This window comes from Microtus oregoni, unplaced genomic scaffold (assembly GCF_018167655.1).
Source record: "Microtus oregoni isolate MIOR12 unplaced genomic scaffold, Mior012 000026F_ref0000081, whole genome shotgun sequence".
In the NCBI taxonomy this organism is placed as follows: Eukaryota; Metazoa; Chordata; class Mammalia; order Rodentia; family Cricetidae; genus Microtus; species Microtus oregoni.
The window spans coordinates 13,167,758-13,190,369 of NW_024543085.1; the positions used below are offsets into that span (position 1 = coordinate 13,167,758).

A 22,612-nucleotide genomic window follows, 5' to 3' on the forward strand; every position below is an offset into this window, starting at 1 on the left:
TTTGGCACTATTTCAATAATGAAGTGTCCATAATATGGTATTAGTATATAGATCTAAGCAAATCTCAAAGACAGTAGATTAGAAATTAGAACATCATGCAATGTTGATTTTAGCAAGAGACTTAACAGGTAAAGGAAGCATCTTATTACATTATAAATTCAAGTATGCAATTATAATTAACAAATTATAAAAATCCTCCCTTTTTACAGCCAGTTGTTTTGAATGGTTACATGAATGTGTAGTCAACAAGTCAAATAAACAAACACATCTACCCAAATTTACATCTCAGAATACCTAAGTAAACTGAAGACATTATTCAGATGAGTAAGTTCTATTCATTTTTGTCATCTGGGTGATCAGGTTGCAAAGGACATGCTTTTCTTTTCGATGTTCCTAAGCCACTGCATCCTGCTTCCTCAGGAACCTGGTTCTCTTTTTCAGGATCTTTAGGAGACAGCCTGAAAAATTCTCCAATGCCTTTTTGCCACTTTGGAGTTGGACGCACACAAACTGGATTCCCTCCTGCATACTTATTTTCAGCTTTTCTCAACGAACACGATGAAGAATTGGTGGCAAAGGTGGAGGAGCCAAGCACCTTCCTGGGGGCTCGAGAAGCCACCACTTTTCTGTAGGCTCCTGGGACGTAGTTTGTTTGGTCCGCACCATGTGCACACAGCAAGAGACAATTCACACCAACGCCCTAGCTGCGGATGTCTTAACTGAACAAGAACCCGAAAATGACTGGGAAGAGGATTCTACAGTCTGCTGTTGTGACCCAGCAGCAGAGGAAGTAAGATGTGACTGCCTCACCGAAAAAGATACCAGGCCATGTGACTAACTCAGACAAGAATTATGGGCTAATATAAGTCATAAGATTAGTAAATAAAAAGCCTGAGCTAATGGGCCAATCCGTTTATAACTAATGTAGACCTCTGTGTGATTCTTTGGGACCTAATAGCTACAAGACTGGCAGGACAGAAAAGCTCAGTCAACACAAGTCTCAACTCAATTCTACAATTTTTTTTTCTGTGCCTAGTACATGTCAGACACGATGCATTCTTTGAAGAAGTTACAGTCTAAGAGATCAATATTTAAAAATATAATTATAATTAAATGTGGCCAGTCCTCTGAAACCAGAAGATGCCATAAAACCAAGCATGAAAGTCCTAGAAAAATGTGAGCAAGTCAACCAAATGAAAAGTAGCTACTTTAACAAATACATGGAAACTTGTGTCCAGTATATATTTAAGCTAGTCAAAATAGTCAGAAAGTTTAAGATGGTCCCTCTTCTTGTAAAGATTTTAATCAAGCAAGCATAAAGATGATTAAATGTCATCAAATGTTCTAGGATAAAGGAAGAAAAGATAAATATGACTATGAACATGTGGAAAGAGATGTTACCTTAGCAGAAGTCTAGCAAGATACTATTAAAGACCTGGTAGCTAAGTAATTAGAAATTTGAGGAAGAATATAGAAAAAGAAACACATTACATCAAGATGCAGTGTGATGTGTAAGGACCAAGGATCAAGGAATAGGAAGTAATAGGTAAGAAATAAAATTAGTGTAAAGAAGAAACTGGATCAGAGCAGATATGCTGTAGACTATGATTGTGAGTAACTTTCACCTTTTGGGTATCTAATGGTTTCATTTTCTTCATCTCAAGGGCTAAGTGGTAGAAGTTTTGTCCATGACGTTTTAAGACGTACATAAATTTTGATCAACAAAAAGAGTTGTGTAAGCTACAAGTCGATATGCGATAAGAGTGAAGGGGGTCAAGCAGAAAAGAAATAAATTGAAGGGATGTTTCAAAATGCATTGTTGAAAAACCAAGTTCTCTGGTCTAAGAATTGGATTGATAGTGGTGTCCATCACTATGAAATGAGTTCTTTTGACAAGATTAGGAATTGCTTATTATTTTTGCCAGCTATGCATCTGACAGATGATTCATGATGAGAATATACAAAGAATTCCAAAACTAAGTACCAAGAATCAAACATTCTAATTTTTTAAATGAGTAGCATGGGAATAAAATAATCAACAGTTTAACCTAGCCGTGAACACTGGCAGCTACAGCGATGACTGACCTTTCATGATATGTTTACTGTTACAATAGTGGAACAAACATTATGAGAGTAACCAGCCACTGTCTGACTAGATTTAAGACTCCTTGATATCCAGTACATTTAACAAGATCAAAAATCTGCGACTGGGTCATAGGAGCTAAGAGATAATCTAGTATTATTTTTCTGCTAAATGTACATAGTAATAAATCACCACCTACGTTCTTTTATGTATACCCATAGATTAGTGAATCTCTATAAAGAAGTTTTTTTATAAAGTAGATGGAGATTAATGCAGAGGATCACAATTGGTCAACATGTGTAGAATAAATAGGATAGAAATATCACAATCTGTCCCTGCTAAGGACATTAGAAATTACCACAGAAGAGAGACCATGGAGACTGTAAGAGCCAGAGGTAGTGGGAAGCTGTGGTGGCAAAGTAACATTTTACAGACACAACAGTAACAATGCAGACATGAACTCTTAGCACCTACACCTGCATGCCCAAGATCTGCGTATTAACAAGCCAGACAAAATCCCAGTATAGATAAGTATGAGTCACATGGTATTATCTCCAAAAAAGAGATACAAATGGTCATGGAACACTCAAAAGTGTGCTTGATACTACCACCCATTAGGAAACCACTGTAAGATTCGATCACCCAATCAGACTAGCATGAAGAATTACTAACAACAACTAATGCAGGTATAGATGTGGGGAAAGGAAGCCTTTACACACTATTAGTGGAAACGTAAGCTAGTGCATGCTGGAGGTTTCTCAAAAAGAAAAAAAAAAGGGAGTTAACACATGACCCAGATATACACTCCTGGGCAAAGGACCCCATACCCTGTGATGTGGATACTTACATATTTCTGTGTATTGTTGTCCAATTAACAATAACTAGGGTGATGGAAGCAGCTAGTATGTCCACTAATGAGTGGATATTGAAAATGAGGTAAATATACACCATGAAATGTAACTCCTTTTTAAAGAAAAAAAATACAAAAATTTCAGAGAAATGGACAGAATTGGAGAAAAAAATACAGGAAAAGGTAGCCAAAGTCCTCAAAGACAATGCCACATGTATGCTCTTATATGTGGCTTTTAGCTTCAACTCTTCAGCTATTTTTAGTTAGGTTTGTTTAATATTGAGTACCTGTGGAAACTAGAAAACAAGAGGCTGGGCAAGCGGTTATTTAATTTCATGGGAGCTTAAATACTAATATTCATTAAGAGGAATCAACAAACATAATAATACTCTGCATTTCTTATTCGCTTACCTGTTAAAGCAAAACTCTCCTGTAATGCTTGACTGTGCTATTTTTCATCCCCAGTGACCTTTTTATATTATTTTCATTAAGAAGTAGCAAATGTTCTTTCAATGGTGCAGAGAATAAATGGGAAACAGGACCAGTTTCTTTAAAAGGTCATGTTTCAAATATTTTTGGAAAGTCACCAATGCACTTTTTAAAAAATTCTCCACGTTCTAAAATAGATATGAAGTCACAAAGGAAAATGTTTGTGATAAAATTCCAACATTCACTGTTTTTGAAATGTCTTGCATCATTATGTTATGCATGTACTAGATTTATCATTTTTATTATATCCTAGTGTTTGTATTTGGGATGACACTTATGTAATATCAATTTGTTTGAACTTTAGAAAAGAAATTCATGGGCTATTTAATTTGACTAAAATGAGTGTGTGTGTGTGTATATATGTACATATATATATGAAATATTCATATTTTTGTAAGGCCTAAAGTATCATATAAAGGTTTACTCTTGAGGAAAAAACTGAACAATTAAAATGGCTCTAAACACTTCTTGACTTGAATTTTTTCATATCTTTTATCTACTTTATGGGTTGATATATGATCATCAATTAATGAAGTCATTTCTATCATAATAAAATGTCATTAGAACTGCAGTATTCTAGTCTAACAATTTTCTAAAGAGTATGATTGGAGCATTTTAGGTAGTTAAATATTAAAATAATCTAATTGAAAATGAGACTTTCAGATTATTCATTTGGATTGACAAACTACAGACACTGGTTTTGTTCATAAGCACATTTCCATCACTCAATTTTTATAGAGACTGCTAGCATTTATGAGAAAAGGGTAAAACTGATCTTGCCATTGTTCTACTTAACAATATAGATGATCATTTTTGGCTTTCTATGTTTCATGTTCACTTGTTATTAGAATATCTACAATATCAAATTCCTCAAGTATTGTGTCACCTTAGGAATGACCTTCAGTTGTGCAATTGTCAAAGATTTTACCTCCCCATTGAGACTGAAGAATAATGTTTCATTGGCTTCAAGGAAATATTCATCTACGTTTAATTTTCTTGGATGCAAAAAGTATATTATATCTAAGAAACATTAATTCAATGGGAAGAATCGAAAAAGCGGGTGGACTAGCTGAATGGCCCAGAATGCAGAAGCACAGCAAGGAGTGACTTCCTAGTCATTCAAGTGACCATCTTGTCTTCACACTTCTCCTCAGGAGAGAGGGCTTTCAGATGCAGGCAGGTAATAAAGTTTGCCTATAATCTCCCACCAAAAGCTTGCACAAATCCACAAAATTGTCCTCTGCCATAGATATGTGCACCCATGCCCACCCACACATACACCCTCACTAACTAATAAAATATTTTTAAACCTATAAACAAGCTGGATAGGCTTACTGTAACAAAAAGGATGTCTACCAAATCTTTCTTCTGTATCACTTAATCTAGAAAAATAGAATAAAACCCAAATGGTAAATGATACTGTAACTTGGAATATACAGAAAAATTTCTAGTAGAATTTCAGACTCAGGATCTCTTTTCCATAGTTTTTTTAAAGAAAATAAACCAATTAAAACATAAACAAAATATCTTTGCACTGATGACTAAAAGGCAAAAACAACCTTTATCAGACAGTTTAACTTTTTCTAATAATTTTCCTGTGACTTTGTAATATAAGACAATATCTCTCCAATTTAAGATGCTGATATCTTAATGCCCAGAAGAAGCCTGAATATGCAGTTTTGCAATTGCACATGGATCTATGTAGATGTAATAAAGATTCTGAGGATCGATGCATAACCTCGGATTATCTATCTAGGTCCAATGTAACCCTAAGGGTCCTACAAGGAGGAGATAGGACAGTCAGACAGAGAAGAGGTGGCAATAAGTGCTGGACTCAACATGATGCAGGAAGCTAACCCAAAAATCTGGAGAAGTCAGGAAGCAGAAACTCCCTGGAAGCCCTCAAAAGGAGCTAAACTCTGCCTCTGCCCTCGGCATAGTCCAGGGTAGCTCTGCAGGACTTGGCCCACCAGGCTCCAAGACAATAAATTCTTTCCTGACTTCAAACCACTACAATGTCAGCAAAACTGTTATAGCAGCAATGATAAAGAAATGAAGAAATGTTTTTGTTAATTCTGTGTTTTATTTTCTCATTCTAGTGACATTATGGATTTTGCTTAGGACTTCTAAGAAACAGTTCGTCTACAAATGCTGAGAATTTGTGATTTCCCAATCATAGCTATACTTGAGAAAATGCTGGCAAAAAAAAATGCAGTTCCCCAAATACAAAGCCTTCTATTAACCTCTTAATGCTACAAAAATGCTCCTACAGCAGAAATTATGCTGGTAGAACTTCTCCCCTCTCTCCCTCCCTCCTTCCCTAACTCACTCACTCACACACTCTCCCTCTCTTCCTCCCCCCCTCTCTTTCTTTCTCTGCTTCCATTCCTTCTTCTCACAATGATCTTAACAAAATAAAGATGAAAAGAAATAAACCAGGAAATGAGGCAGAAGACAACTGATAAAGAGGTGAAAACACTACTCTCTGCTATGTTCTTAAAGCCCTATAATACTACTAGGAGTGTTGGGGAAAAAGGGGTTGCAATTAGTTTACATCTTCAGAAATATCCCTCAAGCAATGAGATGGAGGCTCAGTTATTAAAAGACCTTCCTAGAACCATGAACAAATAGCAATTTTCAGTAACTTAGAAGAATATAAAAGAGGGCCCAAGAAAAGGCAATAAATTTTGTACTGATATAATATAAGCAAAGTGTTAATCATAACATAGACAAAGTAATTAATTGTTAACAATATGTGTAGCTCTGGTGAATTTAAGCAGGTGATAAAGAACAGCCACACATGATTCTGGGATGTGAAATAAGAAAAAGTGCAGAGGTGAATGACAAAACCAAGTGTGTTTTGAAGAAAAGACAATAAATCCAAGGTAAATGTAATGAATTTGGAGTCTGAGAAAGATCTCAGATAGAGTTCGTGCATAGCTGAGGTACAGGAAGAAGTATGGACTCAGAAGAAGTTATTGACTGGATTTTTTTATAAATCCATCCAGGAGAGCAAAAATCTGGAGGACAATGCACTCAGAATTCTGAGGTGCGCCAAGGGGTGGAAGAAACAGAGAATCTCACAAATGTACCAGGAAATGAGGACAGTGTAAGATCACAAGGTCAAAGTAGGAGAGAGTTAGAGGAATAGAGGTTTTAGCAAAGTCAAATGCCACAGAGAAGAGAGAAGACAGCGAGAAGGAGGTGCTGTTCACAAACCTGGAAATAAGTAGGTCACCAGGGATGCTTAGGAGAACCCTTCGCGGGTATGGACGGAGGGTGGAGAGCAGCCGGCAGAGACAGTGAAATGAACAAAGAGATCTCATCCCTCAGGTGGGTCGCTGACCCCTCTCTCTCCACAAGCTTCATGGAGGAGCTCATCTGATAGTTTAGTTTGAAAGGCTGCCTACCTGTGAATACCTTCCAAGATTGTTTCTCTGTACCAGATCTCTGTGTGGTGTAACATCAAGGGTGCAGTGATCTGTGAAGTAGATAGCACTCAGCACCAAGCTCTCCTTACCCTTTGTGTGGCTGATGCTATCCAGTGGTTTTCAAGGGATACTTCAAAGAGTATGTTCATGCTGTAAACTCTTATCTTTTAAGTTCAAGTGTATATTCTGGGGCTGGGGATGCCTAATCATAAACAAGAAGATACATTTGATGGTTTTCAGTTATTGCAATGGTTTTGTGGTGACTAGAGATTTGTGTACTGTATGTTTGCATGTGTGCTTACAGACAGAGACACCACAGTGTTCATAGACGAAAGGTAATCAATTATTAAACACATGCAGAAGACTTAAGGGAAAGGCGTGATTGATTAGGTAGCTCTGACATCTAGCCTGGGGTCATGGAATTCTTCTGAACACACTTGAACCTCAGAATCAAGATGCTTCGATATACCTCATAGATTTGTATAATACTTGAAGCTTTGCCTGCAATTGTTCAGTAACCATTTAAGAAGACGTTCAACCTAACAGCAAATTTCCATGCTTGTTAGTACTGATTGTTGTGTGCAAAGCAGCACTCTTCCATGAAGGAGGTATGGGAAGTAAGCTTGTCTATCAACCACGCTTCTTCAAACTTCAGTGGTAAACATGGCTCTAGCTTCTTGGTTGTGACTTGCACACTACTTTACAATTATACAATGGTTGACATATTCTTAACCTTAAATATTACCACTTCCAATGAGCACAGCAAAAATAGTGATCAAGTGCACAGACAATTTGGTGTCTCAATGTTGCCACCACTAGTAACTTCACTCTCCATCAGAGGCTCAGCATATACAGCCTACAGGCTGAATTTTTTAATATGCAGCTACAAAATTATAGGATAAGCAATCAGGTGGCAATGAATTGGATTCTTATAGATTAATATTTACTCACAGAGAATTTTGATATTCATTGATTATTCCTTTTTATGATCTCCAACTTAATCACCTATAATAACCATTCCTTGTTTATGTTTTAATTAATTAGCTAAGGTGCAGAGAAATAAAGTTTACAGACTTGAAAGCAAACCAGCCAGATCTCCTTACGTCTATCCTTATGCTCACTTCTAAGCTAAAGATTACATTCATGGTACTAGTGATAGTAGTAAACTCGGTGAATATAACCATATCCATTTCTTGTTCTGTCTGCCTTTTCTCATTTGACCGTCACATCCAGCCAGTGAGTTGAGAATTCTTATTCTCTATGCCCTACACAATATGTTAAAGACCGGAAGTATGTGAAAGAACAAAGCAAGCACCCAAAACCAATTCCTTGCTTCCAACCAGTAGCCATAATTTGAAAGTTTTGCTACTCAATTTAAACAAATACCTTCATGAAAACTTCTAATGTGGAGAATTTTTAAAATACTCTCCCTGTATGTATGTATACTTTTGCATAGCCAACTAAATATAGTCTTAAATGTGTAAATGACGTGAAACATCAAGATGATCACTGAAATAGTATGAATCATGATATTACAGACTGTCAAGAACATGGAATATTTAAATATTTAACCCCAAGGCCCCTCTGATGGCATTCTCTGTAGTAAGAAATCTTACAAAGCTGTCTCATTCATGGAAAACACTTTGATGCTGAAAACAATTACTCACAATATTGCTGGGAAACCTAAACTTGAAAGCAAAGACAAAGTAAGCTTCCTTTCTCTTGATCAATTACAAATTTAAAAAATAGCATGATAGATTAAGTGATTCTAACAGAGAGAAAATACGAGTGTTAGGTTATCTGAAGAAACTTGTCATGATTTTAAAGTCTTTGTAAACATTTTCCCCTTCTACCTAAACTTATCATTGGATTTATTTCTTTAAGTACATGAGATAACATCTAAATCCTGAACATTTACAAAACATTTTCTCAAGAAAAGTAAGAATTTGAGGGAGTTAAGGAACAGCACATAAATAATTCGCTCTAACAATAACAGGATATTTCAGATTCTCAATGTAAATACATTAGGCTACTTAACCAACATAAACCAGACTTTATAAAAATATGCTTAGAGCACACAATAGCCTCGTTATGTCTTCCCCATAAAATCCAAGACTATAATATAAGCATAAATCATTCTTTGCATTTTTACAGTGTTATTTTTGTCTTGCCTGGATTTGGGAGTTCGTTACAAAATCAAGTTTCCGAGGGGACATTATAAATGATACCCGAAATGGCTTCCTTCAAAACTACCTCAAGTAATAAGTCCAGGCAAATTCTCTTGCCTCTCGCGAACTTTTCAGTGTTTTGTTTTTGTTTTCTCTCATAGATTCCCTGTAGAAGTACTGTTACTACTGGCAAGGTCAACATTGTTTACTAAAAACATGCTGATGAAATGCAGGGCTGATTAAGTGAGTTACACAATATCTGAGAAGTAACTTACTGCCACAGGTCTATTATCAGCCCTTCAGAAGTCAGCAAAAATGAGACTTTCCCAGGATGCTCCCAAGTTGGAATAAAGTTTCAGTCTTATTGAAACGTCTGTGCATCAGGAATATGTGATTGTGTTGTAGCCTATAAATACATATTGCCAACTCTAACTATCACTGAGACATCTCAGTCTAGAAAGTCAACTGCTGGAGCATGTCACTTTCAAACCGTTCTCCCTGGTCCCAGGGAAATAGGTGCAGATTTCAAAGAAAGCTATTTAAAGTAGATTCTGGTATACAGCCTCCCACATGCTTCTGAGTCAAATTTGTCTGTTAGGATGTCTCCAGTCAATCTGACCACTTCAGCCTGACAGGCAAGCCAACCAAATCAGCAGTCAGCAGGCCCAAAAATCTGTCAAACCATTGCCTTCACTGGTGATTACATTTTGAGTGACTTGAGCAGTGAAGTTAATCAAAATAGTCAAACCAGGGTTCCCATGTATACCATCGCAGGGTCTGCTATTTCTGGACTTGTGCTCTGTTTATATATTTGAAGAGAGTTTTATTACATGGCATTGTTTAGGAATAACAAGCCCAAAAGGTTGTGAGCTGCTAGTTTGACAAGCAAGGGCTCACACCACCGGGCTTATTTCACAGCTTCCACGGTGGAGAAAAGGCCCAGGGATTGTCTGAGAGCAATGGAAAAGAGACGAGTGGTAAGAGCCGGAGAAGAGAACTTGGGACCACACACATGCCCACAGGACCACATTTCTCAGCTAGGAGGTTAACACATGTGTTCAAACAAAAGAACGGGTCTGCCATACTTTCTCAGATGAAACAAAACACCAAGGAGAATTCCACGCAAGATGTGGTGGACAGGATACCAGTATCCACGGTTCTTTCATTCTCAGCAGGAGTAGCCATTTTATCAAGAGAGATAACTGTGAAAACACACCCTTACTACATTTGAAACTGGGGGTGAAAGTAAGTCAGCTGATCATTGACAGCCATTGCAGAAATGTATCCCAATGCTCACAAAGCGGTCTTAGATTGCAAGTTTTAGAATCAATCCAGCCAGTCATAAAACCTGGCTCCATACTGAATGGCAAGCTTTATGACTTTGGACCAGATAGTCCCTACCAACGTGCACTTAATTGCACAATAGATATAATACAACAACATAGCTTGCTCCAATTAAAGCTACTTTGTTTGAGAAAATCATTTCCAATACTGGACAATACCTTGTGAACCACAGGAAGGTGATCCAGCTCAAGTACACCATAATATTGACAGCTTCCTGTTCAAATAAAGTATTTTTTAGTAGTAGACTAAACAGCATGTGTTATTGAAGTGTGGTCACTTTAATAGTTAATCATTCAGTATATTTCCAATATCTAATAGTATCACTAATAAGCATAATGGCAAACATTGCAATATTTCTAGTCTGTGCAGTCGATGATAAACTTTGTCCTTTGTTTCTATTTAATGCCATAGAAGTCCTAGTAGATAGATCAAATTCACAAAAAATGCTGATTGTCATAAACCTTATAACCTAGCTAGGATCAAACAGCTGGTATGACAGAGCACTTTGGAAATCTAACCATCTTGCTTTAAAACCTACACACCTTCTACCTCATGTTGCTAAGAACATACAATACACATAACAATGGCTTGCATTTTGGGTGACCCAACAAAGAGAGTGGTTGCTATTGCAGGATTGGAACTTCTTCGGGAGACATATCTCACTCAAAGAGAATGGTCAGAAAACCATAGAAACTAGAACAACCCAACCTAACACTCACCTAGCATGTGCACAATTCTGTTATTCTACTTTCTAAATTGATACATTAGGCTCCAAAACAATGAGTGTTTGCCAGTCAAAGCTTCCAGGTTTCAAAGGACTTGGAGCTATAAAAGACTTTAAAGACTTCCCTATCCAGCAAACACAAGGTGTTAGTTAATGCCTTACCATGTGATGACAACTGCAATATGAATAGGTAGAAAACTGAGAAGTATTTACAGTGTCAACATGATTTCATCCTGTTTTCATGGGTAACTTTTTGGTCCTCACTAGACCCCATAATCTCAAACAGCAGTGTGCAAAAATCCTGAAGAGTGAAGGAACAGGAATGAACTACACCACTGGGCAGAGCCCAGGCTTCCAGCTAAAACTCAACATTGGAGGGTATGATCTAATGTACAGGATTAACATCTCAGGGGACTTGCCCTGGGTCAGCTCATCTCTCTGTGATGTCTTATTCTCCAGATGGAAATAAAAACAGTGAACTCTTTTAAATGTGCCCTATGGTCTGATTAAAGATTGAAAAGGGCTCTAAAAATCCACAGCACTCCCAGGGAAAATGCTAAATATCATTATCATTATTACACCAAATGCCATAATTTGGTCTCCTCAGATTCCCTTTTTATGTAGATTCCATCAAACTCTGACTTCTGACTTTTCTCCTCTCTGACCAAATCTCCAATGACAAAGCAAAGGGAAATGTTGAGGCAATTAGTGGAAAATGGAAGCAATTAATTCCCTTTTTTAGTGGAGACCTGGCCTCTGTGAACCAGTTTAACCAAAAATAATCAATGACCTTTCTCTGCCCAAACTGAAGCAAATCTACTTGATATTTGTCACTGGTTATCCATCTACTGCTTCGACATTAATGAGTCTCTTCACTTTTCCCCTTTCTTTCATGAAATGAAGACATCTTTTCTGGTCCCTTGTTACCTCCGCATCTGCTATTTTTGCAAATTGAATACAGTTAGAGACTTCGTTATCCTTGTGTGAGCCTAGGAAACAGTTAGGATAGCCTGGATTCTGATAGGTCCTCCCCCCCTCTTGCCTTGGACTGTTTTCCCCTTTTCTGCTTTTAAAGAAGGGGGCTTGTCTACAACAAATGAAGAGTTTAAGCACCATACAGACCCAGATGTCTCCCAGTGCCAGTCCATTGCTTACCCACTGGCCACTGTAGAAAAGCCAACCAGTCTTCAAAATCATCATTTTCCCTTTGGGGAAATAGTGATAGTAGCACTTGCTTCAAGAATATTGTAAGACTCAAATGTGGCAGCTCATAGAAAGCCTTTAGTACATAAAATTGCATAATTAATACATGATCAATGTTTCCTATTATCACCTAAGAGAAAAGCAAATGGGAAAAGAAATGAGAGAAGAAAGAAAGAGGTAACAGAGGTGAGATGAGGGAAGGGGAGGAACAAAGGTGAGGAATGGGGAAGGAATTTCACCAAATATACATGATTTGGGCATGTGTTAAATTTCATCTAAACAAACTGCTACTCAGGAGGAGTGGTTGATTAGTACTAAAGGTCTCTCTTTGGCTTCCCACTGAAATAGTTAATATCAGCTTACCTACTATTGTATAAAGTATTTACCTTTCTTAGAAAATCATGATTAATTGGTATCATTTTGGTTGATGTGATTTGTCCCATCTTTACATAAATTAACAAAAGCACCGTCATACATCTAATTGGGTATGTTTTGAGGGATGGAGACATGTTAGTACAACCAGCAGGAAGAGAACGAACTGGAAATACTTTTTGGAGACTAAGGAGATGTGCAATGTCTTAAAGAGAAAAAGCAAATTGACAAGTGACTTCCCAAACAATGCACAGGTACCTATTCCCTGCTTCACTGTGCTCTGAACATTCTATCCCAAAGCAGAGCCCTCTAACAGGAGAACTGCTTTAATCGGAAACAATATGGGGCAGTTCATTATGAGGCAGGACCACATTGTTATGGTCTGTGCTTTGAAAATTTGTCAAAATGTGAAATTCAGACTTCATAAGGAGGCAGGGAAAGGCCCCTTTTTATGCTCAGAGGTAGATTTCCAGTCTCAGAGCTCCTGTGTTCAATCCAAGTTTGACCTCCTAAGAATAAATTTGAAGCCATCCTCAGGTCCAAGAGTGAACTTTAAGCCCAATCATATAGTGCTTATCTTTTAACCCTCATGCTGGGGCCCGGACCTACACTCTCCACACTAGGCAATAGCACTTACAGGCTCCGCAAACATAAAGTGATCTCCTCAAAGTCACATGGGAAATGAGTAACAAACTAAAAGTGCTGATCATCTGACTTCCTAGTCACTGTGAGGTCCCCCACCTCCACACCAGGCGGCCACAGAGAAATCCCTGAATCACGTGTTTGTTTGAACAATTTGCTTGAGAGATAATATATGCTAACATAAAGGGCTCTTTCTACACTGGTCACTGCAGATCATCTTCAGTTCTTTCGTGAGGTGGGGTCTAACATACTCTCAGCAATGTGCTCTGATATACTTCTTTGCAAAATATGGTTTAGATACATATATATATATACATATATATATATATTTGTATATACATATCTGCCTTTTGAAATTTTTTTCATTCAATATGTTCTGATCATGGCTCCCTCTGCCCTTAACTCTTCCTAGATCCTATCTACCTTCCCATCTCCTACCAAGCCAACTCCATGCCCTGTTTTTCTATCTTTCCTTAGAAAACAAACCAACACACACACACCTAAAATACAGAATAAAAAAGAAAAAACACAAACAATACACAAACCAATAAAAATACAAAATCAGAAATTATGATATACAAGCAAAACACCAGTTGAGTGGGAGTGATTTCTTTCTAATCTGTTGCTTTCATTGCTTAATTAATAAAGAAACTGCCTTGGCCCATTTCATAGGCCAACCCTTAGGTGGGTGGAGTAAACAGAACAGAATGCTGGGAGAAAGAAGCTGAGTCAGGCAGTCGCCATGATTCTTCCACTCCAGACAGATGCAGGTTAAGATCTTCCCTGGTAAGCCACCTCGTGGGCTACACAGATTATTAGAAATGGGTTAGCTCAATATGTAAGAGCTAGCCAATAAGAGGTTAGAACTAATGGGCCAAGCAGTGTTTAAAAAGAATACAGTTTCCGTGTAATTATTTCATGGTAACTAGCTAGCCGCGTGGTGGAACGCAGCCCGCCATTCATTACTACAACCAGTAAGACAAAAAATAGCAAAATGAGACAAAATGTCTCCAAAAATACCATTGAGCTTATTTTGTGTTGATCATCTACTGTTTCAGCATAGCATACATGTAAGTGGTTGATGGGCCCAGTGAGACAGACTTTCTTGGAAAGAACTAGCTTTTTTGTTGGAAGTAGTTGTGGATCGGAAAGAACTCAGGTTAGGGATCGGAAATCACGTCGACTTACCCCTCTAGGCATTGGTACCCCAGTGTGTTAAAGCAGGCATAGGAGCATTCTGTAAACAAAGCTACACAGCTAACCACTTCAGTCATTGACCTAATCTCTCTTCTAAATGGCTAGAACCTAGAGGTCAAGCAGATACTTAGGTTGCCGTAGGAGCAGGTCAAGCTACACCCCTCATCAAATTCCTTCAAGTCTTAAAATAAACAGAACTTGTCAAGTTCTGTCTCCACCTTATCTGTCCACACTTCCTTCTTGCCATACCTCACAATGGCTCCGAGCGCTAAAGGAAGCTTTGTGCCATATTTTGCATTTGCTAAATTTTTGGTCTAAAGCTGTGTTTCCATTGTTTGCCTATCTAGGGAAAAGCCAATTTTTTTTTCATAATACACTTTATCCTTCATAGCTCTATGATATTCTCACACCACCCAACTCAAAGAGTTCATCTACATTTCTAATATAACACTTGTCTCTTTACACAACTATGGGAATACCAGAATTGCTCATTGTCAGATAACACCATCATTCTAGAATCGAGCAGATACAGTCGCAGGTGCAGTGTGTTCCTCTATTTCCATACCTTCAACTTAACTAAATTTAGAGTGATATTCTTTTAGCTTAAATAGCATGGTGTCCCACGTCTTCAGAGGATGGCGTCATTAGTTAAATTATTGGGCAAGCTCATCTACTCATTTCTTCCTATTCAGTTTAAGGGTAGACACAGTCAAGGTTTTCCAAACAGTTTATAAGGAACTTCTCACAAGGAATACTCAAAATCTCATGAATGATGGTGCTTTCTCATCTAAAAGAAGGGAGCGGGGGAGGGAGGGAGAGAGAGAGGGAGAGAGAAACTGATGCTTTAAAATTTGAGAATACTGAGAAAAAAATCTAATGATTTGAATGGACTTTATAGAAAAAAAGGACTTAGATGATCGGTACAGTTTCAGGAGAAAGAACAAATTGTCCTTTGCTGGTAAGTAGCCTGCAAACTGTGATTATAGAGGAGACAAAGTTATTTTCAGGTTAGAGAGAAAGGTAAGGGGATGCTCAAAGGGCCAGATGCCTGTTAACTAAGATTTATTAAAGAGAAACGTAGAATTTTACTGAAATTTAAAATCTGATAGTTAAAATGCTGCCTACTCTGCTAGCAAAAGGCGGTCCCATGGGTTTGAATGTGTTTGCATTGGCAAAGCCCCTTAAGACAGAGTGGTTCAGCCTTCCCAACGCTGTGACCCTTTTATCCAGTTTGTCACGTGGTAGTAAACCCCAATCATAAAATTATTTTCTACATGAAACTATTTGCTACTTCTTAACTGTGGTTTTGCTACTATTAGGAATCATAATGTAAATGCGTGATATACAGGATATCTAAGATGCAACCCCTGTGACAGGGTCGTTCAACTCCCGAAGGAGTTTTGACACACAGGTTAAGAACCTCTGCCATAATGAAACAGAAGAGGTGAACACCGCCACATGTGTAGAGACAGATCGCCAGGGTCGCAGGTCCTGATTTAGATCGTTGTGTAAAGATGGCTAATGGAATATCTATTAGCAAGAGATATACAAGAAGACCAATATCTAACTATGCAGAAAGTCCTGGCTCACATTCTTATTTGGATCTAAGTACCAAAAAAAAAAAAAAAGATTTATATGTGCACATGGTCTTCTAGGCATTTGGTAATATGTTTGTGTAAGAAAAAACATAGGAGGAAGTAGAAGGCAGGGTGGAAGTCTCGGGTTCAGTGGAAACAGCCTGAACATAAATATAATGTCTTTATTGGGCAAGCTAGAGAACATTTCAATCCATATGAGAGATGATTTGGAAAACCCTTCAATGTGGCTCAGAAATGGGCACGAGAGCAAGGGAACCCAGAAGTGCACCTCTAGCCTCACTTAGAGCTAGTTTCAGAAATGTAGACAAGTGACACTTCTACATCAAATTCTCATCTCCTATTTCAAACCGGAAAAGATAGAAAAAACGTGCAACGTAATGGGTGCTTAGTGTCAACCTCCTGTTTTCTCTAGGAGCGATTTAAAAAAAAAAAAATACTGAGGACTTCCTCTCTGCTGGGATTCACTGTTCACCCATGTTGACCTGGCATCTGAACTCAGGATTGTCCCATCGCTGCCCCCACGTGCAGGGATTACAAGCAGTCACCACTGTACCTGCCAACCAGCCTATTTTTAACACTGGTCTCCTCGGGAAATTGCACAACCTCTCCACCTTTCCAATACTTGCCTCTCCCCAGTTGCCTTAATTTCTAATATAAATCGCCTCCATTCTTACAAAGCTCTTGATTCAGTTTGAAATGGCCAGGGCTTTCCCTGTCCCAAAGAATCCAATTTCACAAAAGGACAAGAGCAGCTATCGACTGCATCCACAATGTGAGGTCAGCCAGTGCTGAGCCATCTCCAAATACCTACAACTCAGACTCAGAGTCCTAGACTGCAGTTCGCGACTGTGCATAGGCGAGTTTTGTAGACGCATTCCTCGCTCGTTCTCTCACCCTCTCCTTTCTCTCCTACAAATCTGTTACCCAGGCTGCATTGGTTTCATTGTTTTGTGCCTCTGCCATTTTTTGTGCTTCATGCTTTGAAGTTCTCTGCCAAGTCATAGTAAGAACTACTGTGAAACATGAGTAGCAATATATTTTACTAGCTACAGCTGCTTTGTTTGTTGCCAACGGGTATCCATAGCAACGCGTCATTTGTAAACAGGGTGATAATAGCCATTTGTTGCTTGCAAACACTGACCTCTTCTAGATCTGTCAACTTCATATTTCTTAATCTGGTGCTGCCTTGACTGTTTTTAACTGTAAGAGTTGAGCTCCCTGAACAGTCTGTAATGTTGAACTGATTTGAAACCCTTCCAGTTGTTCACTTTCGGACAAAAGACGAGCTTACTGGCTTTCCACATGCATCTCAAAAGTATCCGTGTGACTCCACTTGAAGCAGCTTTCGTTGGTGCTTTCGAACCACTGTGTAAAGACACTTTGTTCTTTCAGTTTCTGCTTTCCTTAGTTCTTCTTTCTGACTATCCAAGCCACTTTTTTTAAAAATCATTTTCTATTTCCACTATGCAAATCACTATAATTCCTGAAAAGTGTGCTTATGCTGAAATTTGGCATTATACACAAACATCTTGCAAATATCTTGGCTAGTTAGAATTTAAATACTCATCTCTAAGACACTAGAGTTGAATTAACTTTTAAGAAACTTGTTTGGCTTTTGACATCAATCTGAAGTTTTAGTTTAGTGAAATGAGCTTATATACTATACTCCTCTACTGCTTCATAAAGAAATCAAAGACTAGGAAGTAGCATTCAAAACCCAAGGAAGAGACAATGTGAAGAATCTATGTATTTCATTGAATTCATAGCTCTAACCATTTCTTTAAACACTTGAGCGTAAACCTCAAGTTTGACCTATTTAAGGCTGCTTTCACCAAACATGGGAACGATTTAATTCAAAAGCTACTTGAAAGTGCCCAGCCACAATCAGTTTCATGTAAGATCCAAGTGAAGCAGCCTTCTCTCATGATCTTGCTGAACTCTCCATTCCGTTTCAGCTTGCTTTGTAGGCACAGCCTCTGAACAGGGAAAAACCATCAAGGGCTTTGAAAACTCTTTAGTACTAAATGAAGATGCTCGTAAATAAATGACCAATGAACAACTTAAACAAAATTTAATGTTACCTCAGGTTTATGATTATTCTCAAAATATCTATTCCTAATGAACTATATGAGACAACATTGACAGTATGAAAAAAATCACAGAAACAAATATAAGTGCACATTCATATATAACATTTCTATATTTATGATTGTGTATATATAGAGAGACGACTATGGCCTAATTGTTAAGACCTCACAGTAACTCTTATTTGTTCCTATTTAAAATTTTTACTTTGAAAGTTACCAGTTTGGGACACTTAAAATCTCCTCAACAAAATAGTTAGATCTGCATGTGTTCCAAAAGAATAGCATAACCTAACCTATGAAAAAAAGTATGTGCTAAAATCCTGTCTGGTGTTGTTTCTGCTATGAACAAAATTTATACATTCTTACCTTTAAAAACAAATAAAATAGGCATTGCTAGAATGTAAACAGAAATTAACACTTACTCATAAAATAGCATACAGTAAAATGCTAAATTATATTCTTATATAGTGAATATCTGAGAATTAAACAGAAAGAAGAAATTCCCTTGGTTATTATGAGCTAAAACCGTGATTTCTACATCACTATTAAAATAAGACCTTAATAGTTTCCCATTTATATTTCATCCACATCATAGCAAGTCATAGTTTGCCTGCTTTAATATCCTGATAGCTGGTTATCACACACGAAGAAAGCACAATTACCAGTTAGCTGCACATATCAAAGTAAAACAGGCATTGATTGACCTTTTCTTCATCTTTGTCTAAAGTACAGAAAATTAACCTTCCAGTTTGGTTACCTACCAGCAGTGACTGGAGCGAGCAGGTGTCATCACCTCTAGAAGGAGCTCCAGATTACAGCCCCTTCTCCCATAACTTAAGCACAAAAGCCAAGGATCTGTTCGCAAGTAATGAATGGTTCGAACTGCTTGGAATGCACTTAGTTGAGGAAGGAAAAAAGAGAAGTCTCTCATTAGGGCATTTCCTGAACTCTGGTTGGAATTTCAGTTAAGGAAGAAGAAATGACACAGCAGTTTCAAGTTAAGGCGACTTCCTTTCTTTATCTGAAATATGCTACTAATTTGAGAAAGGGCATTCCAGCCCAGCCACTCTGTAGGCTGTGGCTACAGCAAAATAATAATAATAATAATAATAATAATGATAAAATAAAAAAACTTTGTCATTGATGCCATTATAGCCCCATAATGGACATTTCCCCCCAGAATTTACAGAGGCAGTATGTGGTTGTTACCAGAGTAGACTAGGACCCCACAGTTATTGCAACACATCTGCCTTCTTTACAAGTAAGTTTCTTCAGAACGCTGACCTTCCCCACTTTTCAGTTAAGAATCACACTTTGGCTTTGAATACTAACAGGCCGAGCCTAGAATTTAAGGCTATTTTCAGAATTTAATACAATGCAAGTTTTGTTACATCTCAATTGCTCTCAAAGACTTCATGATAAATATTGACCAAGAATCATTGCTCTTGCCAAGTATAATAGAAATACAAAATTGAACTTCTGAGATATATGTGCCTTTACTAAAAAGGAAACAAAAAAAGAAACACCCTTTTCTTGGACCATCAAGGCTGCTTTCAAATTAGTTATCATCTGTCTTTCTTTCTTTCTTTCTTCCCTCCTTCCTTTCTTTTCTCTCTCCTCTCTCTCTTTCTTCCTTGTACTCAACCAGATTTGATTGATGTGAGCAGCTAAAATATGACCTTTTAGCCAGAATCACAAATGATTCTAATAAGAATCCAAGTTAGGAGCAAGTAGACTAGTCTAATTTTCAAAACCAACCCAAATGTCTTCTATAAGGGAATTTGATATCCTTTCTCCGTAAAGAACAAGAAAATAAACACGATGTGTGTCTCAGGGCGCTCATCATTTATGACTTGACAGTTCCCTTCTTATAATGGCATACTTACATAATTCACAAATGAATGGCTACAGGAGTCTTTTCTTTGTCTCCATTTGAAAGCTCCAGAAAAGTTTCTGCTCACTGCCTGAGATTCCACACTTTGCCTTCTCTTTTAAAAGCTAGAACACCTTACCTAGCCTCATCAATATTACCAGTGAGAGTCACTGCTTATTCGCAACTTATTTTCTATACCAGCAGCATGTGTTTGATAGCCCTTAATGTCTTTTTCCATTTGCATCGGTGAGCATCAGTTGTACAGAATAATAGGCCTTGCCACCTTCATCTTCATGCTTTTGCAGGGTACCACACTCAGCCATTCTCCTGTCTCCCCAGCTGTGCAGGTGTTCTCTTCCACTTCCTTCTCTTACCTCTGATTACCACAATTGAAATATCTGCAGGGTCCTCTTTCCCTCTGCAGCTGCATGTTTGACCACTCTTGACCTTTAACAAAACCTCTGTCTGCTGGAAAATAAGCTGACACTCACTAAAGTACACTGTGTTCCTCCAAAGGCCCATGTGCTGAAAGCTTGGTCCCAGCTTGGCACTACTAGGAAATGGTGGAACACTTGAATAAGCAGGACTTGGTGGAAAGCATTGGGCAATGGGGATATGCTTTTAAAGAGTTCTTTGGAGTTCCAGTGAAGGTCCTCATGCTTTCTCCCTTGAGCCCAAAGTGAGCAGGTTCCTTCTGGCAGTCATTCTTTGCACAAGTTACCTCCCAAATCCCAAAGAAGAAAGTCAACTGATTATGAACTGAAACGTTCAAGAAATGTGATCGATATATGCTTTCCTTGTAACTCATTCTTTCTTCAGGTATTTGTTTCAAAGACAAAAAGGCAACATTTCTATGGCAGTAGAGATTAAATGTCAGCCACAGCTGCTGTGACAATGAGGACTTAGAATAAGTCTTTGTCACACGGTAGATAATATGAATAAAAATCAATTCGTAGCTTTCTTTTACATTAGCCTCCCCAGCAAAAGAAGTAAAATACATATTCATTTATTTGTGATATTGTTTTCTGTATTTTATCGGGAAGCTGTACTCAGGAAATTTCAAAAATATGGTAACCTAAACAAGACAGGCACAATGAAAACAACAGATGACCTGCCAATATGGATGAGGGAAAGGCCCAAGCTTTTTACCTTCCAAGAGCTCCAGCCCACTTGATTTTTTAAGAATGTACACTCATGGCTGAACTTAGTTTATGGCAGCAAAATAATGATTTAGTAGGAAAGTATGGAAACGGGAAATTAAACGGATACAAGTGGGAGATGTTTTCATTAGACCTGGCCTTTGGAAAGACAGAGAATGGTGAAGTTAGAAACACAAAAAGAGAAAGAGAACAGATTGCAGTGGCCACAAAGGCCAAAGATCAGAGAGAGGCGGTGTTCAAGTAAGAAATACTAACAGTCCACACAGAAAAGTTTCTAATAACGTGCAGCAGCTAGCATGGATTCTGAAAGCAGTTTTACTAAAAATTCTTAGTTAGGCCTTCAAAAGTAAGAAATATGTATGCTTACTGTTATTTTAGTTATTACCTTTACTGAACTCTCAAAAGTAAAAGGTCTTTGGACAATAAGTCCTTTTAGTAGCATCAGATTTTGTTCACAGAATTTTGGCTACACCATGCCCATAGGAATCCCCTCCTCTGTGTGTGTGTGTGTGTGTGTGTGTGTGTGTGTGTGTGTGTGTGTGACTGTGTCTTTGTCTGTGTACTATACATATCTAGTAGTTACAGATAATAATTATCTTATTGAAAACTTTCAATATTAAGCTCTGAAAAGAACTAAAATCTCCTAAGACAATTCATCAAAGGAGAAGATAAATCTCATAACACAAGGTGCAAAATCAAAATGACAACAGAAAACAAGCCAAAATGAGATCTAGAGCTATGTTACCAGTCATAGAAGCTACATGGAGAAAGATTAGTATCATACATAAGAGCACTGTCAAAAAAGTATCATCAAAAATTTGATTTCATTGGCACTTTGGAGAAGAACAGGTGTTAGAAAGTTAAGTTTTTTTTAAATATATGTGTTAATATGGAATGTTACATGGATAACAATCTAATAGAAAACAGTAAATGACAGACTGACATTAGGTCCAGTATAAGTAAAATACGTAAAAACCTTTAAGATTGCACTAAAATTTTCTTGACCAAAAAGGTGATGTTCTTAACTAGAAACACTCACTGCAGAAGAGCAACTGGACATGTACCATGAATAGACATTACTACAGAATGACAGAGTGGGTTGCTTTCACTTCTAAAGACTTTTGCCCATCTCAACAGAATGTGAAAAGATCAGTCCATTGGTTTCTCAACAATTTCAGCAGAAGTCCGTGAGGTCATCATTGTTTCATCAAAACCAGTAAAAACAGCTCAAAACAAACAAATTACTTTCCAAAGTCTTCTACTCCCAAATAACTCAGTTTTGAGGAACAGAAATCTCTGGAAACCCTTGTGGCATAAATAAAAATTAATTTTCTATGATACTAAGATTGTTAAGATTTCTCTAGAGCTTATATTTAATTCTAACAAGCACT

The 22,612-nt window shown here is 37.7% G+C and overlaps 2 protein-coding genes across 2 annotated transcripts in view; both read right to left on the reverse strand.

The window, feature by feature from the left end:
• Tfec (transcription factor EC) overlaps positions 1-19,044 on the reverse strand; it is a 67,610-nt gene extending 48,566 nt beyond the window's left edge. Inside the window, exon 1 of the mRNA XM_041675678.1 lies at positions 18,950-19,044. The gene's annotated coding sequence lies outside the window, so the exon portion shown is untranslated. The remainder of the gene's footprint in view (positions 1-18,949) is intronic.
• Positions 332-7,002, reverse strand: LOC121463263 (PCNA-associated factor-like). The gene is made up of 2 exons (XM_041675375.1): positions 6,943-7,002; positions 332-700 (listed from the first exon to the last, which is right to left on the reverse strand). Exons 1-2 carry the CDS (start codon positions 7,000-7,002, stop codon positions 332-334), a joined length of 429 nt encoding a protein of 142 aa, XP_041531309.1.
• Positions 19,045-22,612: the final 3,568 nt, after the last annotated feature.

Excerpts from the sequence above, each read along its gene's own strand:
- LOC121463263 (XM_041675375.1), bottom strand. The coding sequence starts at position 7,002 with ATGAACATACTCTTTGAAGTATCCCTTGAAAACCACTGGATAGCATCA. Across the intron at positions 701-6,942 it reads TAGCATCAGCCACACAAAGG|GGCGTTGGTGTGAATTGTCT; the intron begins GTAAGGAGAGCT and ends ATCCGCAGCTAG.